Source organism: Bombus vancouverensis, chromosome 13 (genome assembly GCF_051014615.1).
Source record: "Bombus vancouverensis nearcticus chromosome 13, iyBomVanc1_principal, whole genome shotgun sequence".
In the NCBI taxonomy this organism is placed as follows: domain Eukaryota; kingdom Metazoa; phylum Arthropoda; class Insecta; order Hymenoptera; family Apidae; genus Bombus; species Bombus vancouverensis.
The window spans coordinates 4270908-4292836 of record NC_134923.1 but is presented as its reverse complement, the minus strand read 5'-3'; the positions used below and the strand labels follow the sequence as shown (position 1 = coordinate 4292836).

At 33.6% G+C, this 21929-nt stretch overlaps 1 protein-coding gene across 8 annotated transcripts in view; it reads right to left on the bottom strand.

The window, feature by feature from the left end:
• Positions 1–8863: 8863 nt before the first annotated feature.
• Positions 8864–21929, bottom strand: part of stac (C2 and C2B_Munc13-like domain-containing protein staccato) — a 36440-nt gene continuing 23374 nt past the window's right edge. For 5 of the 8 annotated variants that reach the window (XM_076623603.1, XM_033338210.2, XM_033338228.2 and 2 more), the window contains 16 exons: positions 17449–17613; positions 17182–17360; positions 16633–16677; positions 16389–16548; positions 15474–15997; positions 14729–14875; positions 14504–14641; positions 14236–14424; positions 13854–14148; positions 13094–13452; positions 12656–12845; positions 12210–12516; positions 11313–11393; positions 10295–10418; positions 9267–9460; positions 8864–9169 (listed from right to left, as the gene is read on the bottom strand). In XM_076623603.1, coding sequence (XP_076479718.1) covers positions 9075–9169; positions 9267–9460; positions 10295–10418; positions 11313–11393; positions 12210–12516; positions 12656–12845; positions 13094–13452; positions 13854–14148; positions 14236–14424; positions 14504–14641; positions 14729–14875; positions 15474–15997; positions 16389–16548; positions 16633–16677; positions 17182–17360; positions 17449–17613 — 3192 coding nt within the window. In that variant the 3' untranslated portion in view covers positions 8864–9074. Of the gene's footprint in view, positions 9170–9266; positions 9461–10294; positions 10419–11312; positions 11394–12209; positions 12517–12655; positions 12846–13093; positions 13453–13853; positions 14149–14235; positions 14425–14503; positions 14642–14728; positions 14876–15473; positions 15998–16388; positions 16549–16632; positions 16678–17181; positions 17361–17448; positions 17614–19028; positions 19500–21929 lie in introns of all 8 variants that reach the window. The other 3 variants (XM_033338246.2, XM_033338253.2, XM_076623604.1) reach the window with 3 other exon arrangements.

Genomic DNA, 21929 nt, shown 5'->3' with positions numbered 1-21929 from the left:
AAATATCAAGCATCTTATATAAACTTCTTATTGAAATATGTAACATCCTCCTTTCTTCTTGAAAAACGAGGATCTTTCTGTTAATCAATACCACAGATATTTTCTCTGATTGTTATATAGATGTCCAACCGAAACCTAAATATTAGCCAGTAATTTTTTTGTAAAAGTACGCAATGAATACAGAGAATAGAATAAAATAAATCCAGTGACGAAAATGAACTTTCCGAACAATCCAATATATCATGTACCTTCATTTACGGTGGCGTGGTATGGACCACGATGACGCTTATGCTAATTCCAAAGGCTGTTGAATGAGCTGCTTAGGGGTGTGAGTCCACGAATTGTTCGTGCGGATCTTCGTGTCAGCGTCTCGTCACTGTCACGCCGGATTAAAATCCGGTTCTCGATTCGCGCGTACCTCTCAATGAAAATAATAACCGACGCTTCAATAGGCTTCGGATCTCTCTTTGTCACCGAGAATCCTTTCATTTCGGCAGCGAAACTACGCACTAAGAGCGTCAGATTAAAAGTTTTTCACTGAACGTATCAACACGCATTGCGTTGGAACATGGGCTTCGTCGCGTGTTTCATTACTGGCCGGATTCGATTCATCCGTTGAAATACTAAAAAAGCGAAAAAGAAAAAAACGTACGGAGTAAAATTGTTTTGTATTTGTGTCTTTAGTATTTCTCGTTGGGCTTTGTTTCTATACTATACATAATGATCTCTCACCAAGTTGCATCAATAATTTTTTCATTTTATACCATGACTAGGCAATATTGGGTGAATTTATCGTATCTGTACATTGTACATGTTCGTAGAGGAAAAGAATGAATTTTGCTTAATATATAGGGGTTTATAATTAATTACTTAAAAGATTCCTGAAACTTTTTATATTATTACAAATCTCCAAGCGTTTAAACGTGAAATCGTCTCGGCACCGTGGAACGTTGTTTTTCGACAATTGTTTTCACAGAAATGGCGTTCCACACAGGTGCCGATAATAGCACAGCTTTTGCGTATATCTCTGCGTCGTTTTTTTTTATTCACGCGGCAGCGCAACGTCACAGTTAAACAACGCTAAATTGGCCAAACAACTACTCATTTTTCTCGTCGCGCCCGTTGAATCTCTTTTTCCACGAGCAAACATTATGCATACGTGTTGCGTGTGTAATTACAAGGCTCAAAATTGCATGACGTGATACGATGAAATTACAAAGACAACAAAAAAAAAGGGGGAGAGAGAGTGAGAGAAGAGACAAGAAAAAATAGGATGAAGACGAGGAGGATATGGCAAAGGGCAGGGAAAAAGGAGAAAAGAGAGAGGATGTAACCGGCGGTTGCCGCATCGTCGTAAATAGCCGGTGTCCCGCTGCTTTAAAGTCGTTTTAGATTGCACGTTTCGAAACGATTGTTATCGGTCAACAGTCATCATTGGTCAGTTTACATAGCCGCCTCGTATCGATCGACATTCCCGGTAATTACGTATTGTCTGTAGAACGCTGCCGTGTCGCTATTATGCGCTCGCATACACACGTATATAGCATGTCACATATACATACACATTGGCGGATACGTATGCAAACACGCACACAAACACCTTACAAAGACTTCAGTTCGCGTGTGTCACGACGCGACGGTTCCGTGAAACGTGTCACAAACACGTTCCACGTTGCCAATAAAATGGCGTTCGCCGCAGGAAGAGGCGACCGAGTTAGATACTTTCCTGGATACAGCTAAAAAATTGGTCGCTCACTGTGCGCGGCATTCAGTTTGATTTGCGACCACTCGTTTCTCTGTACCAGTGTTTTCCGACGCGGATAGATGGACTGACTTCCGCTGATTTTTGTAGGTTAGGTATCCTGGTCCAAACAGCCGTGGACTTCTTCGAAATTTGGATATTCGCAGGGAAATGTGCTTCAAACGATTTACTTCTGGAACAATACTTTAGCGGTCGATAATATTAATAAATTAATAAGTCACAAATTGCAGGTTCAGTCTCCTCTTTTATGATTTTACTCTTTTATGATTTTACCTCTTTTATGATTGAATCCTGTGTCGAATAGGATAATTAGATAATTTGTAATTTATAAACTTTGATTTCTAAATTTATCTTAGTCTGTTAATTGTCCTGGCGTATTGTTATACAAGACAGTTTGTTAGTACTGGTAGTTTGTGACTTGTAAACTTTCACTAATACGACCTACCTGTGAAAAAGAACCATCGTGTCTTGTTCTTTAGACATTTCGAGAAAAACATAGTTACAAATTTCAACATTTTTGGATATTTTATTTAACCCTGTAAAGACCAGTTAGGTTATTTTGGTTTATTAATTAATCGGTAAGTATTGTTATATCTTGTAATAAGTAGAATAATTCGAAAGTCTTCGGTTTTAAAGATGAGCATCTTTCTCGTGTTTTTAAAGGGAAAGCTTCGATATTTCCAGTATCAGAGTAAACAGTAATAAAATATTAATAAAGTTGAAAGGAAGATTAATGGATATTAATAAAATAAAGCAAAAATACCAATGGGAAAAAGGTTGCTATTTCTAGCGTGAAAACTAAATATTTTTACTAAAATAACAGCATATTTAAATTCCTCTTTAAGGATATTTCCCTCATTTACGAGTACCTATTTGACAGCAAATATTCATTTTTATCACGTTATACATTTTATTTTACAAACTCGCTGTCTCTATTGCTCTGGTGGAAATGGTACTTATCTAATACACAGACGAATTCATTGAATTATGAAGTATCTCGAATCGTTGATATCAAATCAAGAATTTTGTTCATTTCCCTGGCACTGAAATAACATGGATAAAAAATGATGCAAACAGGTTTATACAATGTAATCCATCAAAAAAGGAACGTTATCTAAAGTTCTGTTTAACGTCGTTAAATTGTCCCCAGCTAATAGTGAAAACAGACATCCAGTGGAAGCGACCGTTCTATGGCTATCGCGTTTCTTCGTCACTGTAATTACGAGTTTATCTGCACGTCTCAAGCTCCTTAATTGTCTCATATTTGTACTGCTGGATCTACGTCCATACACACTGTTATGCAATATCGGTGTGTGGCAAACAAAACGTGTGTAAATGACAGAGATCCAACGAGAAATATACTCTGTTCAGAGAATTTTCTTATTCCTCGGAACACCGCGCATCCGCCATGCAAATTTTACTCAGCGATTCATCGTCGTTTCTCCGAGAGATTATTTATCGTGGAAGATTGCACCGTGACGTTCCTGACATACTTTATTATTGTTTCGCGTATCAGATCTGAAGGTAGCCGAGCATACGACTTATCTGCGCCGTATCGTGTACCGGGTAGAAAAATGTCGTGGCAAGGAACTCGATATACATGTATATCTCGGTTTCATCATGCACCGGTAAAAACAGCGATCTCCTATCGCTTCGTTCGTCGCGAAGTTCCTCGATCGAACGGGGTTGAAAAAACGCGAAAGTGATTAGAGCCGATAAAATCCTTATCAAATGCGAACAACGTCATTTTCAGTAGCCTCTGTATGTACTGTAAACTAAATCAAGATTCGACTCGAATGTATACAAGATTTCCAATTGATCGCGTGAAAAGCTACTTGATATAACTGGATCCGTTACACGCGAGTCCAGCGGCTGCCGACTGTCAATTACGGGAAAAAATTGATGACTAACGACCAGATAAAAGCGGTAGTGCATTCCAAATCATGTCCTGTGTATATCGTTCTAACGATCTCTCTGAACACCTGACAAAACACTCCTTGAATATCGTTCACGATATGACCGAACATAATTCGTGTCAATATTTTCGAAGAATTTCAAGTGCTCAAAATGATTGCGAGCTAGTAGCAATGTGGTTTCTAAAAAAACACTCTATGCATGAATATATATCGCCAGAGATATTCCTCTGGCTGTCTACGCCGAAAAGTTCCGCGTAATAATCCGAGGTTATCTCCGGCGACCGAAAAGTTTCGTTTAAGGACACTCTGTCGCGACGAAACTTCGCATTCCGTTACAGGAGGCGGCTCCTCCGCGAAAGTGGCAACCCGTTTTTTCCCTTCTTTTCTCCTTTTTTTCTGCACAGGCACACGATCTTCGTTTTTAGAAGCTTCCCTTTGAGCCACGGGCGAGGTTATGCATGACAAAAAGGGTCCTTCGTCTCCGGCGGTGCACCGAAAATTTTAATAAACATCGAGACAAGAAAGTATCCGGTGCATCGTCGAGTCATGGACAGGGGCGGAAAGTTAACGTGGCGCGGAGTTTCGTCTTGAGTTATTAATAATGATATTTATGTAAAGTATGTACCTCGTATCTCTTATATAACGACGCAGTTTTATCCTTTTATGTTTGTTTGTGATTGTGTTCGCAGATTCACAGATCTGTACATTACCTTAATGTAAGAATAAAAATATTAGGAGGAAATCTAAAGCAATTTACTATGTTATTTTATGCTTTGAAATATTTAAAATATTTTTATCCTAATAGCATTTACTAACAAATAATATAATTTATTGTTTTCTAGGACAATTTTTCTTAATTTTTCGCAAATTCTTCAGATACTAGATCAATCCACGCTTAAAAATATTTTATTATTTATTACATATTATTTTTTAAAACTGTTTCAATTCCTTGACGACGTTAAGATTTTTTTTCAGATATTTTAAGATTCGATCCTAAATTATTACGTTACTCCTTTGAAATTCTTCATTTTACTAAGTTTTTCCTTTATATCATTTTGTAGTTACTGGATTAAATAAAAATCTATCGATATCTGGTCTCAAGGATAAATTTCATAATTTTTCACTATTCTCTTGAAGATATCCTATCTACATTGCAATCGTAGATTATTACAACAATAGGAAGGAATTTCCTTCCGATTTATGATTACTGATCGTTTCTGTATTAAACTACATTATTTGTAATTTTTCCAATTGCTACATTTAGACAATTATCGTTTGATTTTTGTTTAAAAATACAAAGTGCACAAAACAGGGTACGATAATGTAACATGTACTTCCATATTGTGATGTATTCAAATTTTATTCAGTGTATGCTCATACGTACTTTGCCTATATATACACATATGTACGTAAAGTAATCCCGCAAGCTTCCTTATTTTCACTGAAGATTTTATTATTTGCACAATTTGCTTGATCACAAAACCGAATGATATCTAATTTCGTAACTTTTGAGGGATGCTCCTTTCGGAACGTAATCATAGTACCGGCACGGAGCAAACTCAATCGGAGTAATATGAAATCAATTGTAAGGCAATTAAAGCGGAGAGCCATCGTTGTCTCGCGCATAAAACTTCCGAAACTCGATCGAAAAGTGAGCGCCGGTTATTGCGCTCTGTTTGCATTGACCGCGGCGGGCCGCATTCATTTGAATTTTAAACAGTTTTTCCGATCTTTCTTTAAAACGATGCCATAGATTTCATTATATGCAATTACTGGGGTCCAGCGTCGCAGTTCGAATGAGGCACAGTGTCTGTGCTATCGACGTGATCATTAAGGGGAACCTTTGTTTGCGTATTTTAATTAATACGCCAAAAGGCAAACCTCATTTTACTTCTATTAACCTGTACCCGATCCCCTGAGCATATTCCTCGTTATATATTTTTGCAGAGTATCCTATTAATAAAATTGTCATATCCATTTTCTGTAACATTTCGATTGGAATGGAATCTTTACATATTATACGTGTAAAGGTCACACGCGAAAGACACGATAAGTCTGTCGATTTTCTAATTTTTATGTCACTTGGCAAGACTACTATCGATATTTTTAATATGCTCAAGAGTAGACGGATAACAAAGGCATATATTTAATCCTAGGATAAATGAAAATATAGTTTGGATAATATGAAACTCATTGAGATACATATACATACACATAGTGTATTGAATTTTAAAATTATGTACATTAAAAGATAGAAGCTGTATGACCTATCATCGTCTTCCCCTATAGCCTTCGTATCTTCTTTTTTCTCCTCTTTTCGTTTTCTGTGATACATATGTATAGAAAAGATAAAAAGGAGAAGGGAAAATGGAGCTATAATAGAAAATTGCAATATTAGTTCGCATTGCGTGCACTTGTAGCTGTGAGAGTTACGTAGATGACTTTCTGCACGCCACTGAATCATCAACGCAAAGGGCCATGATAACGAGATAACGTGTTACGAAATAGAGTCAATTAAGTAATCCGAGTTACACGCATTAGCCACGCAATATTGGGTTTTCAACACGATTCTTGTTTGGAAAAATAACACTGGGTTAGTTATCGCTAAGGGAAGTCATACATTTATTCATGATCGTTAAATCTTGTCATTTGACCCATTAACCGTCTACATTGCTCTAGCGCAATATATCACATTTGTAATCTTTTCTCAGGCAATCTACATTATTGAATTCTGTTTCTCAATATCGAGCATTTGCTTAAATATCTTTTTCGTCACATCCTATAGCTTACAATTTTCTAGAGTTCGAAAATATTGACATGTTTATAGCATTATGATAAACTTCACAATCATCTAATTCTTAATTCTTTTCTCAATCGCAGGAATTCCTTTTCTATTTCTGAAATATCCATTACTCTCAAAAAATTTCTGTATTATGACAGAACAATAAATAAGCTACTTTATCTATATTTTTTGATAATGTTGTGTTTACGGAATTTTTATATATTTATCAAAGAATATTAAAGAATCATTTAAAATTTCAGATATTATATATATATTATATATATATTATATATATATTATTATATATATATTATTATATATATTATTATATATATAACTATTGAATACACAAGGAATATTTAGTTAACATTTAACATTTTTCATTAAAATCATTTTATCATAAAATAAATTCTCCATGTGATATGTTTGAAAGAAAAGTTATACAAGATAAAATTAAGATTAACGTAACAAAAAGTGGTATAATCTCGAGTAAAGTTCGTTTTCGATATTTCAGCTCCCTCTTCCAGTCTTCGATGATGACGCATTGTGGTACTAGCCTATTTCCAGAACATCAGTATCGGTAACGTGATCGCGAAGTGGTAAGATAAAAATTGAATTGTGTACTGAAAAAAAAACCGCAATCAATCTATTCACAATAGACACACAATCGTATCATGATTTTAAATAAACCTATCACTTAACTCGATTGATAAACAGAAATATATGTATCTTCTATGATAACGACAATCTATTCATTATCAAATAAAATTTTTGAGAAAGAATATGAAATTTTGTATTTTGAAAGACTCGAAGATAATGAGTGAAATACAATAAATCATTTTGATCAAATTTATTATTTAAATGAATTGATAAACACAAATAAATCCTTCGTTATAATCTATCCATTACAAACTAAAATAGAAAAGAACGTGAAAAATTTTATTTTAATGAAACTTAAATACATTGATACAAAGAAAATAAATATTTTTAATTAGAATATGAATTATATAAGGAATTGGAGAATATTTCTAAAAAATCAGGATGAACATATTTAATATTGAGGATCTTTGTTGAGATCTTTATGAGCAGCGGATGATATAGTAGACCTCTGTAGTGCAACTAATGAAATTTTAACATTTCTGCGAACAGAATTCAAGAGAATAATCGATTCTAACTGCGTTGCCGAGCACGCAAACTGAATAAAGTGCATGTAATTTTAAACAGAACGCATTCCACGTAGACAGGAACGAGGAACGAGAAAACATTAACCACGTGCACAGTGTGGAATTCCTTTCGTAAATAACGGATGAATTTAATAATAACTTGTTACAATTCGAGAAATTAATCGAGTATTATAGAATTTTTAAGCAGCCCTCACGAAAATAACAATGCTCGTGTTAATATGTTTTAATAATTTATTCAACGTTCATTACATTTCGTAACTTTGAGTTGCTTCGCGTACAAATATAGATAATATTTAAAACAATAATATTATGATTACTCTTTGTCTATTCTGTGAATAAAATAACTTCCTGAACTAATAACATAATTAATTTCCCCAAATTTGAATAACGCATAATAAAAAATGTTGAACAAGTTTCATTTTATATATTTTATAAACTTCGTGATATTATACGCAATATAATGCAGCATAGTTTGATAAACAAAGAGTACTCAGAATCTCTCGATAACAAATTTCTCGACCGCGATTTCCTTCTGAATTGATCGATTCGACAAAGATAATAATACTAGATAAAACATATACTTTCGTTATACATACATCGTAAACAACATCGTATAAAACATATATGCGTTCGATTCATAGTAGCAATTCTATCTACACGTATATTACAAACATCATTTTGATTTTTTCTTATTCTTATAGTTTTCTTGTCAGAAACTCTTTTGATTCGTATTTATTGCAATTACGTGTATTTTGGACTTAATGGTAAATAGCAATGTTGCTCGTAAGTAGTACTTACTCAGCCTTACAGTTTTCCTAGTCTTGAAATGCGACGTTTCGTGTCTCGCGAAGGAAAATACATTTGATGTTTAATATTCGAAGCGATACACAGCCTAGAAATGGGTATTAGCTGTTAACAACAGCGTACCTATACTTATGAAAACTTTATAAAAATAGTTCATTATTTCTTTGCATTCTGTTCCTCGTGGACTAGCTAATTTATTTAATTTCATATGATAAAATGATCGACGCATCGACTCATGAACAATTAAAAATATTGATTTTAATAAATTACAAAATTTGTAGCTGTTAACGTAATATTTAAAATAACAAAAATCCTTTAAGTAACTTTATGTCTGATGTTGAAGATTTTAAGAAATGCTTATTACGTATCGAGTTTTCTTGTGAAATGGTTTGAGATAAATTAATTACAAAAATAGTGACGATGTAAAATAGTCTTAAACTTTAGTAATAATACAATTTAACGATTCACGTATTGAGTTAAATTACGTATCTCGTAAAATTAACAATTCCTTCATTTTTATTCATTTAGATATTGGGCATCAGCATCAGTTAGATATTGGGAGCGTTGCTTCGTTGTCGTATGACATAGAAAATAATTTCAATCGCTTTTCTTACAAGAGATAGGCATTATTTTCGTTCAGCCTTAGAACTAAGCTTCGATAAGAACTCTGTCGCCTGATTGTCTCCCTTTCTGTGTTCTAACGCTTGAATTACGTCCGTACCTGAACATAGAACAACAATCAAAATGTAAGAGATAAAAGTAGATTAGATAAAGGCAATTAATTGGTTATGATTAGAGGAAAAGTAAAGAAAACCTACTTTTCCTTGTAGGACGTGAAAGATTCAAGTGAATTTGGTCGAGAGACTCAATTCCTTGATCTGGTCCCGTTTCAGGAATTTCGCTGAATGGTAGGAAAGCCTCTGCCATGAATCTCGATCGAAGAAAATCTTTGTCCTTTAGTTCGAAAACTACGATTGCGTTTTCTGTGGCTCTTTGTTCGCTTGTTAGAGATCTGAAAGTATTTACATTAGTTAAATCGGAAATTTTGGAAATGAATAACATTTTGGAGAATAATAATATGGTGTTTTTGAAATGTTATAAAATTAGGCGAAAGGTGGTCTGTTATGGAAAAGGAAGTAAAATATGTAAAAATTAAAATTTTTGTATCCAAAGTTTACTTTTTATTTATAAACGTACTTATACAGGGTGGTTGGTAACTGATGGTACAAGCGGAAAGGGGGTAATTCTACGCGAAAAAAGAAGTCGAAAATATAGAATAAAAATTTTTCGTTTGAGGCTTTGTTTTCGAGAAAATCGACTTTGAATTTTCGCTCGGTACGCGTGCACTTTATCACGTCTCGTTATAACGGATCTCACTGTAGATCGTTGTCTCGATGGAAAAATTAAAAAAAAAATTAAAAAAATAACTTTTATTCTATTTTTTCGACTTCTTTTTTCGCGTAGAATCACGCCCTTTCCGCTTGTACCACCAGTTACCAACCACCCTGTATATTGTATTACCAAAATGTCACATTGATATTAGAACGTTTGATATTTTTCTTGTCTTTCGATAAACTATATATCATCTATGTAAGTAAGATTCTCTTAATCGATATTCTTGAAAAATAAGCTACGGATGAAGAAATTTAATTTTATACTTTTCTCAACTCTTCTCTGTTTATATAATATTTTCATCCACAATCTATATCTTGTTTATGTATTCAATTCTCTTAATATTTCTACGTATTACACATACATCTATTATGGGCAGATATAATATAATATTTACATGTAATGTTTCCAACGATCCATTCTCTATCGAAAAAAAAGGTTGACTATTACTCACATGTTGAAAATTTCGTCGTACAGCGGATAGAGGTTTTCCTTTTGCACATGCGTTTTAGGCAATTTTACGTCGGCGAACTTTTCCTCCGGAAGTAGCTTCACCTTCACATATGAATCGCAACTACCTGGAAGATAGACAGAACAGTATTTTCAAGCTGTTCTTTCGAAACACCAGAAAGACCCCGATATAGGCTCATGCACGATGAAAGGTGACTGTCTGTATTCTTGATGGGTCTTTTGTCTATGAGGTTCCACAGTGTCAACAACATTTAATATATTAAATTGCTGCATAAATTTTCTTCGTCGTTTCGTTCATATAAACACGCTATCAATGTTATAATAAATATAATATCGCTATGTAAATCGACATAAACTATCCTCACTAGTCCATTCAGATCCGTCAATAATCATCCACTCAGAAGGATTTTTATTAGGTTGAAGACAAAGTAATATCTGTTTCTGAAGATAAGAAGACAAGTTGACAAGAAAAACAGTTTCAAATAGACAATTTACGATAAAATCATTTTATGAGAATGGTGTTTCGTATTTATAAAATGGTATTTATAAAATAAAGATATAAGGATTTACGGATAAATGTAGTAAATCGTATTTGTAAATCTACTCTGATGAACATACACAGAACTTATGCAGCAATTTAATATGACATAACAAACGAAAAAACACACATTTTACAACGGTTAAACATTCGTTAAATAACTTTTAAATTATTTGTTATGTTTGGAACCTTATAGAAGTTTGCATCACTCGTGATCAATTCCATGTTTCTAACTTAGGGAAATTATTCGATATGCTAAAATACTCGTACATTCTCTAGTTACAAATACATAGTAACAGAAAATGTAATATAACAGTTTGGTCAGCCGTGTTCATGCAAATCTGTAAGTCTAATTGTTGCGAGGGCAGGCATGAGAGATTCTAATTTTAACAGTGATGAGGAAGAGCGTGTTTTTTTTTTTTTTTTTGTTTATTTCTTTATTTGACATCCACGGTTTACATACTTGTCTTCCCTTCTTTCAGTCTTTGTTTAGATTTTGTATGAAGCTTGTGCTTGAGAGTAGACACCTTGCCTACCAAATCGCCTACAAAATCGAAAGAAAAGGTCATTCTCTTTGTCGCGAACCACCCGCTCATTCCCGTAACCGATGTACAGTGAAACAAGCAAACGTTAACGAGCTACAAAATGAAAATCTAAGTTCAATTTACGTCGATGATGGAGCTTTGCGTTTTGTCTATCGACGTGTGCAATGCTGCTTCTCTTTGATGATTCGGTATAACGTATTGAGTGATGCTCATAAAACGACTGATGCGATTATAATTTTTTAATTAAACGGTTTTGCAAAATTTCTGAAAGAAATTCTCTTAATAAATTTCTTTTTCTAACTAAATAAAGAAATAAAAGGTACTTGACCTATGTACAGTTAATTTTGTAGATGACAAGTTATAAATATTACAGTAAAGAATTTTTCATGAATTAATTACGTCTGCTTTGTAATTTTTAAATGCACATTATAGTTTTCTATGTATTCCGTCTGTAGATAATGAATATGTCATCGATAACAATTATTTATAGCATTAACTTTTCTACGAATAAATCATTCAACATTTTTATACATTCTATATGATACATATGTGACAATTGATTTGCTAAAATATTTGGTTATCAAAAAGACGTCGTACAGTAGAAACAATATTTAAGTTTCAAATCAAACTCTTTTGTATTCTATGAATTCCAAAGATAATCGCACTTTTCGCTTCATCAGAACCACCCGTAGAAATTAAAAAGTGTATAATAAATTATGTCTCGTCTAAAATATTGTTTTTAACATTCATGCCTTAAATTGTAATTTCGAATTCAAATGTTCTTTAGAAAATAATGTCAATTTTTCTTCTCTTACCGTTACTGTCGACCGGTCGTAACTTCCTCGCGTTCAATATCTGAATGTTCAACGAATTATCCACGAACTGGGCCTTCACGGTGATCTGTCCGTACTCGGATTCTTCCAACTCGTTCTGTTCCTTTATTCGTTCCTGATGGTAACGATGTATCAGCTCAGCTGTCTCCAGGCCGTGGAGCTCCAGAAGGTGTTCGATCTTTTCCAGAACCTTCACGTTCGCCGTCTCGTCAGCTCCAACATTAAAATATCGAATGAGGGTATGCAGAGTGCGATGGAGGTTCGAATAAAACGATGGTGGCCTTCTTCTCTGTAATGCAAAGATTTTCAGCTTTCATACTTTTTCGATACGCAAATTACTAAAAACCATTTTCTTGCCATTTATATAAGAGCAAGATTGTTTAAAGAGAAAAAAGAATAAAAGAATGACGAAGAATAGTTTCTAGTACCTCTAGGTTATTATGTACTAATTGATATAAACTTTCCGATAGCGTGTCCCAAATAACATGCAAGATCCTCTCAAAATTGTCTTCATTAAGATGATCGTGCAACGTCGATAAGTTACTATCAAGATACTGTAGAAGTCGATCCATGGTATTGCTGGTCGCGTCTATCAACTCTGCCCCCTCCATGAGATACCTTTATCCAAATTATAAAGGTAACAATTAATGAGAAATTAAATACAGTAGAACCTCATTTAATGCAACGAAATTTTAGTTAAATTTTTTTAATTAAACCCATTTATATGAACGTGAACTATGGACGTAAAATATGTATGGAACGTAAAATAATAGATAGGGAGAAAAATTACCGAACCTATGAACCGTTTATCCTATAAGTTTCGATAATTGGGATTACATAAAATGTGAACAGTTTGCTATAATTACCTGTTCATGGCAGGAGACATCTTATCCGCGACGACTTGTAAAAGTTCTATAATCTTGTTTTTAACAGTGTCAGTGGCATTATCGATGATCAGCTGAAGCGTCTGTTTACATCTGTCTGCGTCTTCTTGGGTTTTCTTTTCCGCTAGCTCATCCACGATGTTCTGAAGTCCTAGATCGTTGGCTAATGGCGCAATTGACGTTCTAATGTAATCGATATTATTGATCGCGAAACACCACGCCGTTGATACGGAGAACCTCCTTTCGTACACGCTACTTTCTGACAACTGTTCCAATTCTGTGGTCAATTCCGCCTTCTTTGCCATTTTATCTGCGTATGCGATAGAACATTTGCAGATATCCTAAAAATATGTAATGCGATATATTTTTCAGGAAATAGAAATATTTTCAAAGTTTGCACTTTTCTTTCATTAATAGCTATACTAAGATACAATTAACTCGTACAGTTTAGGAGTTTTCTGAGAAAAGAATCTGCATGTCTATGGTATATTACGTGTATAGGTATCAAATGTATTTTCCATAGTAGAATTATTATGAAATTTTTATTTCATAATAAGGAAAACGAAGTTTGAATTACTTCCCACGAACATAAGTAATATTAAAAAATTAGAGCTAGGATTGCCAGTACAATTTAATATGGATTTTGGATTATATCTGGATCTTAAGATATGCACGTATGTAGCAAAATAAGAAATAAATATTTCAAATTTTTCGATCAAAAAGTCGTTCTCTATGGACTTACGTCTATAATTTTGGCAATGAAAGTGTAGGAGCCTTCCGTGTCCGGCCATGCGAGTTGTGTCCAAAAGACTTTGATTTGGTAGAATATCGTTAATGTATCCACGGCACTTGAGCTGTATTGGACGGAGTTATCGACTGCTTGCAACGTGTCAAACTCCACGGCTCTGTCTATTCGTTTCAGGGCCTTGTACACCGCTATATCGAGCCAATGTGCCACACCAGCTCTGAACCAGTTATAGTAACTCTGTACTTTCATCCCTTCCAGCTGCCCTTCGGCGCATAGCACTTGACCAAGGCTAAAAGAAAATTATATTTTATAGTTATTTCTGAATATTAGAATATTGGCAGCTAAAAAATTATATACAGAACACATAACGACTTACATAACGTATCTCTGCAACGCAAGATACAGTTCGAATAAAGTCGTTCCCAGATTTAATTCCACATCGGCGTTTTCAATTTCAATTCTCTTCAACCTGCCGCAGACATCCTCTATAACAATCATACATATATCACTGATCCTCTTCTCGTACATCATGTACAGACATCTTGCATAAGGAAAATTAATTCGCCTGAAATTACAATGAAATTAATTTCAAACAATATTCAACATCATGCTAGAATTCTGTCTAAAAGATTTTTAATTCTCACTTGATGAACAGCCTATCGTAATTATCAATAGCATTTTGTAAATCTGCTCTAACAAGTTGAATCACTTTGATGTGATACTTCAGCGCATCTTCGTCCGATTCGTTTTCCGGGAAATTATTATTCAATATATGGTCAAACCTAAAATACCATAGAAATAAAATGTACAATTATTTAATTCGCTATTTATAAGTTTTAATGTTTTCTTAAGATTGTACAAACGCTCACCATTCGATACCACCCTGTTCAACAGTGTACTCTAAAGCTTGAAGGACACTTAGTGTCTCGTCAGGGTCTGGAAACCAGGGATACATTTTTGCAGGGAATAGGTTAATGTCTTCAGGCACTTTAAGGGACGAAATCGACGACAGAATTCTAATGAAAGAGAAAAATTCTCTTTGAGAACCTCGAAGATTGACTGTTTTCATAAACTTTTAAACACAAATACAGTAATATCTTCGCTAGCTGATTATTGCTGTTCTTATTCTTTACATTGGTACACGCTTGTAATTTCTTAGATCATCTGATAATTTTATTTCTTAAAATCATATCAATTGCACCTCTTAAAATTCTCTTTTAGATTGTGATAATAAAGTATAAATTTAATCTCTTTGTATAAACGAGTATTCTGTAAGAATTGTTTTAACAAATTTTGAATCGATTCTACGTGAAGTATTGCGTGAGATATTACGTAAGGTTCTGGTTAACAATCTTAGAGCATCTTCTATTTCTAGCAAAACTTTAACGTTTAACGTAGATTATGTATTAAACTTTTTCCAATTTGCAGCTAATATAGCAACTGTTCTAAAATTTTTTAACTAGATTCTTACTTCATTTGCATTCAATGCAAACGAAATACACCAATTCTCTAGAATTCTATTTTCTTTGATAGTTGATCAGATACGATCCCAAGCTACGACCAGCTAACACGGAAATTCTGTACTTAGGATTCACATAGTTTATTAATAATCACCCCAAAATCGCGGACAACTGTGTCATGGCGTTCTTGTCTCCAATCGTGAGCCTCCTGATCTTGCGAATACTGTTCAGACACGAGTATAACAACTTCTTCGTGGCGTCCCAAAATAATCTTGTTTCGTCTGCCGAGAAAAGACCATTCTCCATGGGCCTCAGAAGGTCGATCGCTAATTTATTGAAGACAATAAAGTTTAACGGATGTTCTTGATGGATCCTTGAATATTCTATCCATTGAGCTAGCGTCACGTTTCTGGCTAGTAAACCACGTTGAGCACTGTGCTGAAGAAGAAGAACTTCCGCTGGCGCTGACCATCGACCGCACCAACAGTATTTCTCTATTTTCTGGGTCTCTATTTCGTATAACAATAGCACCCTGATCAGGTGTCTGTACTCTTGTGCGGCCACCTGTGCATTGTGCTCGGCACTGAAGGCCAGCCTTAGTTTCACTACACCACGTCGTTTTGATTTGTTCTTCTTCTCGAGGGAATACCACATTGTATGGCCTGTTGTTGGTATGTCCTGATATTGAACGAGAAATCAATCTTAGTAGATTCATAATTTATTAATGCACTAATAAGAATTGATATGTTATGAGAAATTCATCTGTAGTAGACTTTAATGTAAATTATCTGAAGAATCTTCTAAGGAATGTAATAGTTCTGTGAAACGAAATTGTTCTTGATCTGCGATTATATGAAGATTAAAGCTTCTTACGATCTGAATTCTAGTTAACATTTTTTTAGCAAGTAGTTTCTGATTTAAAAAAGAAAGTAGGTAAAACTCCTACATATTTAGTGCTCTGGACTACTGGCAGTTAAACTAGATTTTTAGTGACAAATCAGAGGATGAATTTAAGCAAACTGAGAGTAGAAGTTAAATAATGATAGTGACGTTTGATTATTTTATGTACCTTCAAAGGTATCCTACAGCGACCGATAAATTCGTTATCATGGCAACCGGTAGTGGCAGTAACAGCAATTTCCTTCGCTAGTTTTACCAGCCCTCGAACACCCTTCACGTCTTTTACTTTACTCATTTTCTCAGGAACTGTTTCAGCAGCGTCGAAGTCCCTTTAAATCGAGGAATAAAAAGATCATATCTAAACATGTTGTTAACAAATTTTACTCCGATTACAGTCTTCGTTATGAACTTACCACACTTCTAGATACAGTACGTCGTTTTCTGGGTCGTCTAGAGGGCTACAAGAAATCATGATTGAAGTTATATTACAATTTATGCATCACAGTGCCGAAATTTAATCTAATAGATTCTAATACCTTATATTATATTTCACCTTAATATTTTATACTTTATTGGCCTATGAATTAAAATTCAGCACTATTTCAAATATTTGATTATTTATTCATGAAAATAATGATAATACTGTAATATGTATTAGATAATGCTAATATTAATTTAATTATTACAATACATGATTAGCGTCCAACTTCTCAAAAAAAAAATCGCGTATATCCGCAAGGTTATTTATCATAAAAAATGGAATGAATAGTCGTAAATTTCTAGTATTTTTAATAAATGGGTAAATTAAGGTAAATTTTAATAAACGATATTCGTAATATCATTATTTCTCTACTCTTCCAATGTATGCTTTCTGGACGATTCATATAACGAAAAAGCGTGATTTTTGTCAAACAACATTTTCTTAAACTTCACTTTAAACAAACATACGTCTGTCAACTCACAGTTCGAAGTGTTCCTCCCACACTGGGCTCAGTGTGGATGTTTTCACGGCAGTGTTGTACCTCCTCGTGGGAGCAGATTCGAGGTAAAGGGCGCAGAAAGGGTCGCTTTTACCATTAGAATCTTTCGACACAAGTTCTTTGGCTTCGATCACTTCGACGTTCAAATGCATTTCCGGTGGCTATATAAATTATAAATAAGTGACTTACAATTTTATAATTTGTTGAAATATTGACACGTGGAATTGGAATTGGCGACGAAATTCTTACCTCCATGTTTTTCGTCTCGTGCAAAACTCTCTCGTGCATGTCGTTGTCGACTTTGAACGCATTTTGAAGGTAGTTCAACAGAGTTTCCAATTCACACTCTTTAGAAACGTCATAACCGACTTGGTGTTGGGTCATGAACACCAAAGCAGCATAGAGCTCCTCAATCTACAGTAATATCAAACGTTATAAACTAAGGTCAAAGATATAACTATTAACAGAGAAGTGGACAGGACATAATATTTTAATATCTAGATACTCGGTGCAAAAAGATAAAATGTGACTTCTTCTTCCCTTGTGGTATCATTATTGTATGTAACAATAATAAGAAATTCTTTTACTAAACATTGATAATATTCGTTTTCTCTCTATTACTGTCACTAAATGGCACAATTATAGACATTCTGTATCACTTAATACATCATTGTCCATTGCAGCTGACATATGTAATATAATAATATCTATAATATTCCACAAAACATAGCACTGATACGTGAATGAAAGTACATATTACACAATCTAATAAAATGGGACACATTTCTATCGAATCTTTTGTAAAAAATAAATTAATAAGTTACACAAGTATTTAGAAGTAAATAGAAGGGCAATTACTTCTCAAACGTATCGTAAACATCAGTAAATAACCTTCAATTGGTTTACAAATGTTGATAATTAAATAATGTAAGAACAATGTGCAATCGATTTACGTCACACATAATTGTACCATCTGCTAGTCACAAGATGCGTTGATAAGACACAGCGAGGAGATTTTAGCTGCTAGTCGTTTGTCGAAGCATCGCTCGTGGTACGATATACTCACAGTTCAAAGTTCTTCAGCCGGAGCATTAAACGCATGCTTCAATCGAGCACATGATTGGCAGTGAACAGATACGTATTGTGTGAACAATTTTGTTTACTTTTTATTAGTGGCACCTTCAAATATTCAGATATAGTTGAGTATTGAACTGCGCATAAGTTCAAAACCACTTTATTTTCACCGTTCTTCTTTTTACATGCAGAGAAAATTATTTCTCTTTTTACGTAATGAATTTAAAATCCAGCTGTTTAATTTAACAAATATATTATGCGATAAAATTTACAGGAAGATTTGCAAGGTTGTAAACTTTGCAAAATTTAAAGCTTCTTATTGCTTCTAAAAAGCTTTTATTCTACGTTATGATATTTATTCAGATTTACAAAATTGCGAGACTCGTACAGGTTTACAGATCCTCGTTGCAAGTTGGAAGTTTTTTATACTTGATAATTATTTGTTGCAAATTAGCGTGGATTTCACATTTCGCTAATTGATATAAAAATATATTATATAAGATTAGCGTTGACCTTTATTGACACGGAATTATACTTATATACCTATCTATTTGTATTACACCACTTTTATTATAATTATTTATATGTGATATATTTTTTTAGCATATCAAGTTAGTAATTCTACTGTCAAACATTGTGAAATTTGTATGATACATTATATCATATTAACCACAAAATTTTCAGTACGTATGACATACCACCATCGTATTTAATATTTCTATCAACAAACCGAAATCATCACCGAATAGACTCACCGTCATAGCCTGAAGCAGAGTATTGGTTCTGCGCTCGATTTCCGCTTTGGGCACGCCACGGAAAGTGTTCCTTCCCCGATTCAGCGTGGCCACCCCCAGGGGTGGGTTGGTGCTCACCATTTTCTTATTTTTCAGCACTATACTATCTCATCTCGTTAAACTTCACTTCTTGATAACTTTCAAAGAACAAAACCAATATCACGTATCACGACATGCTACACTTTTATACATTCAACATCTGATGTAAACATCGATTCGTCCGAGCTTTCTGTGCACCGTCTGTTCGAAGAAAATCTTTCATTCATTGCCACGACTAACTGTCAAGGTTTCCTCTTAAACGATGTCGAAACACGATTTCGAAAGAACGAACAAACTGTCAGCCAAGAACAATATACTTTATGCACTGACACTCGATCGAGACCTCACTTCCTCTTATTGACACTTTCATCTTTGAATTAGAATAACCACTCGCTGTACAAATGGTAGAGATTTATAATCACGTACAGATTGGGATAAGGTACAGATGAATATTATAAAGAGACTACGGATATTTATGCATTCACAGGGAATTTGAAAGTGTAGACGTATACAAAACATACAAAAATATATAAAATATTCGATATATTATGAAAGTCTTGTGACGTTACATTACGTTATAATTTATAACGAAAATTTTTTAATATGTAAGTTCTGAAAATCTTGCAATCTTGTAAAATTCTAATGTCCAGTCGTAATGTGGGACGCAAGCTTCTTCAATTTTTAATAATAAATCTGTTATGATATTTAGTAGGCTCCAATTTAGATTCAATTTCTTCAATGAAATGAAAATATAAAATTGTGTAAAAATCTGCAGTTTAATAATTATATGTAAATGCTCGAAGAATAACAAAATATTTACTATTCCATTTTGGATTGAGATGACTTTAGTAGAATAGGAGGGTCGATACGGATGCTCGAGGATCGGCAAAGTTTCGAAAGTGCTGCACACACGACGAGTATCGAACTGCTCTAAAAAGCAAGAATCGTAGCGTATGCTAGTACATTGTTGGCCGATGATGAACTTCGACGACCGCGACCTTTGTTATCGGTGCTACGTATATTTATTCGGGCGCGCTTATGCAGTATGCATAATCGAAGAGTAGTATCTAGTCCAACTTACGAGAACGTGGACGTTGTTTGAAGAAAGGCAAAGATAATATAGAAGTACAGATAATGGAATATCAATGGCTTTTTTGTGTTTAGAAGATTTTGCAAATCCGAATTTATTAAATTTATCAATACTTGCTAAATGGCTGAGATAAATAAACAGCATGACATATATTGATAAAATTAGTTACTTGAAAAACGAAATCGTGGAACATTAACGAACATTGACGAAGACTTCGAAACATAAAATTTGTATTATCTCCTTGCCTTTGAAAGATTTTGTAAACATAGGACGAGTAAATGGTAACAGAAATAAGTATTATAAACGATGGAATAAGAAAAAATACGTACTCATTGAATTGAGATAGCTTCCTGCCTATTCTTTCGAAGTCGGTATAACAAAATTCGATTATTCGCTGGAAATTAACTAAACAGATAGATAGATAGTTTTATTTCAATCTAGTGGTCTTAAAATAGATCTTGATTTACAAATTTTTGGAGATTAACTGCATACCTGCAGTTTGGTTTCGAAATCAAAGATTAATTTGGATATTAGTTTTAGTTACCAATGGTATATGATGAAATTTATGGAGAAACTCTGTGATGTTTCTCACGGCATTGACCTAATTCCAGTATGTAGAGCGGCTACATTTGTCCATTTAATTAATTACTCAGCGAAATGGAGAGTTACAAATGCACCTTCCTGTTTAGAAAGTGGTTCGGAAGTGGTATGACCAGACAAAAGAATAATTAAAACTTGTGCTGAATAACGATGGTCATCTTGAATTTAAATCTCAGTCTATACATAATTTATTGTTATTTCCATTGTTATTTGTAACTTCTAAATGTATAATTCATGAACTTTCTATCAATGTTCTATGAAATCTCGATGAATTCTTTATGAAACTGTTCATCATCAATCATAATTCATTCATTCATCAATCATAAAATCTAATCTCATTTCAATAGATGTTTCATATTTTTGAAATATTTTTATATTTAACGTAGTTAATTTATATGTATTCTTCAATAAGCCGTCTGTATAATCAAATGGAGCTACTTATAGAAGACTTCATATATTTTTAGTTTTTATTTCAAGTAACTTATTCCAATAAACGGTTCCATATCTTTAGAACTGATTCATACGCAAAAAGTGAATGTCAGAATTTTTCAGCCTCTGAAATATTTTTATTTTTTATTTTATAAGATTTCTACTTAATCTTCCAGATACCATTTTTATAATAATCCAATCGCATTTATTTCTTATAAGGGGCTATTATAAAACTATTTATTAAATTTCAGTCGAAGGAAGTTATTGTTTAGTTCAACTAATATATGTTTAGTTCAACTAATTCATATTTAATAATTCGATATTACAAACTTTCAGATTAATTTATATTTAATCTTCGATGGATCATTGCCAGGCAATCGAATTTGTTATTTATAGAAAACTATTGATATTATTTCGAGCATTATTAGGAATTACCTTAAAATTAAAATTAACCATTTATAATGCGATAAACAAAAAATTGTTTCTACCACGGAGAGTTAACAATTTTTTATCAGGAGTTTTTCGCTAAGTTTATATTTAATCTTCACCTCGTCGTTCTCAGTCCGCAATCCGGTAACGCAGAATCTACTCTGATACCACTTATATTCCACATTTTTCTGGATTTTCCATTGCGTAAGCATCACTTGTAAATCATTCGTTCTGCTCGTCTTGTAGCAGACAAATTTCTAAGGTTACTCTTTTTT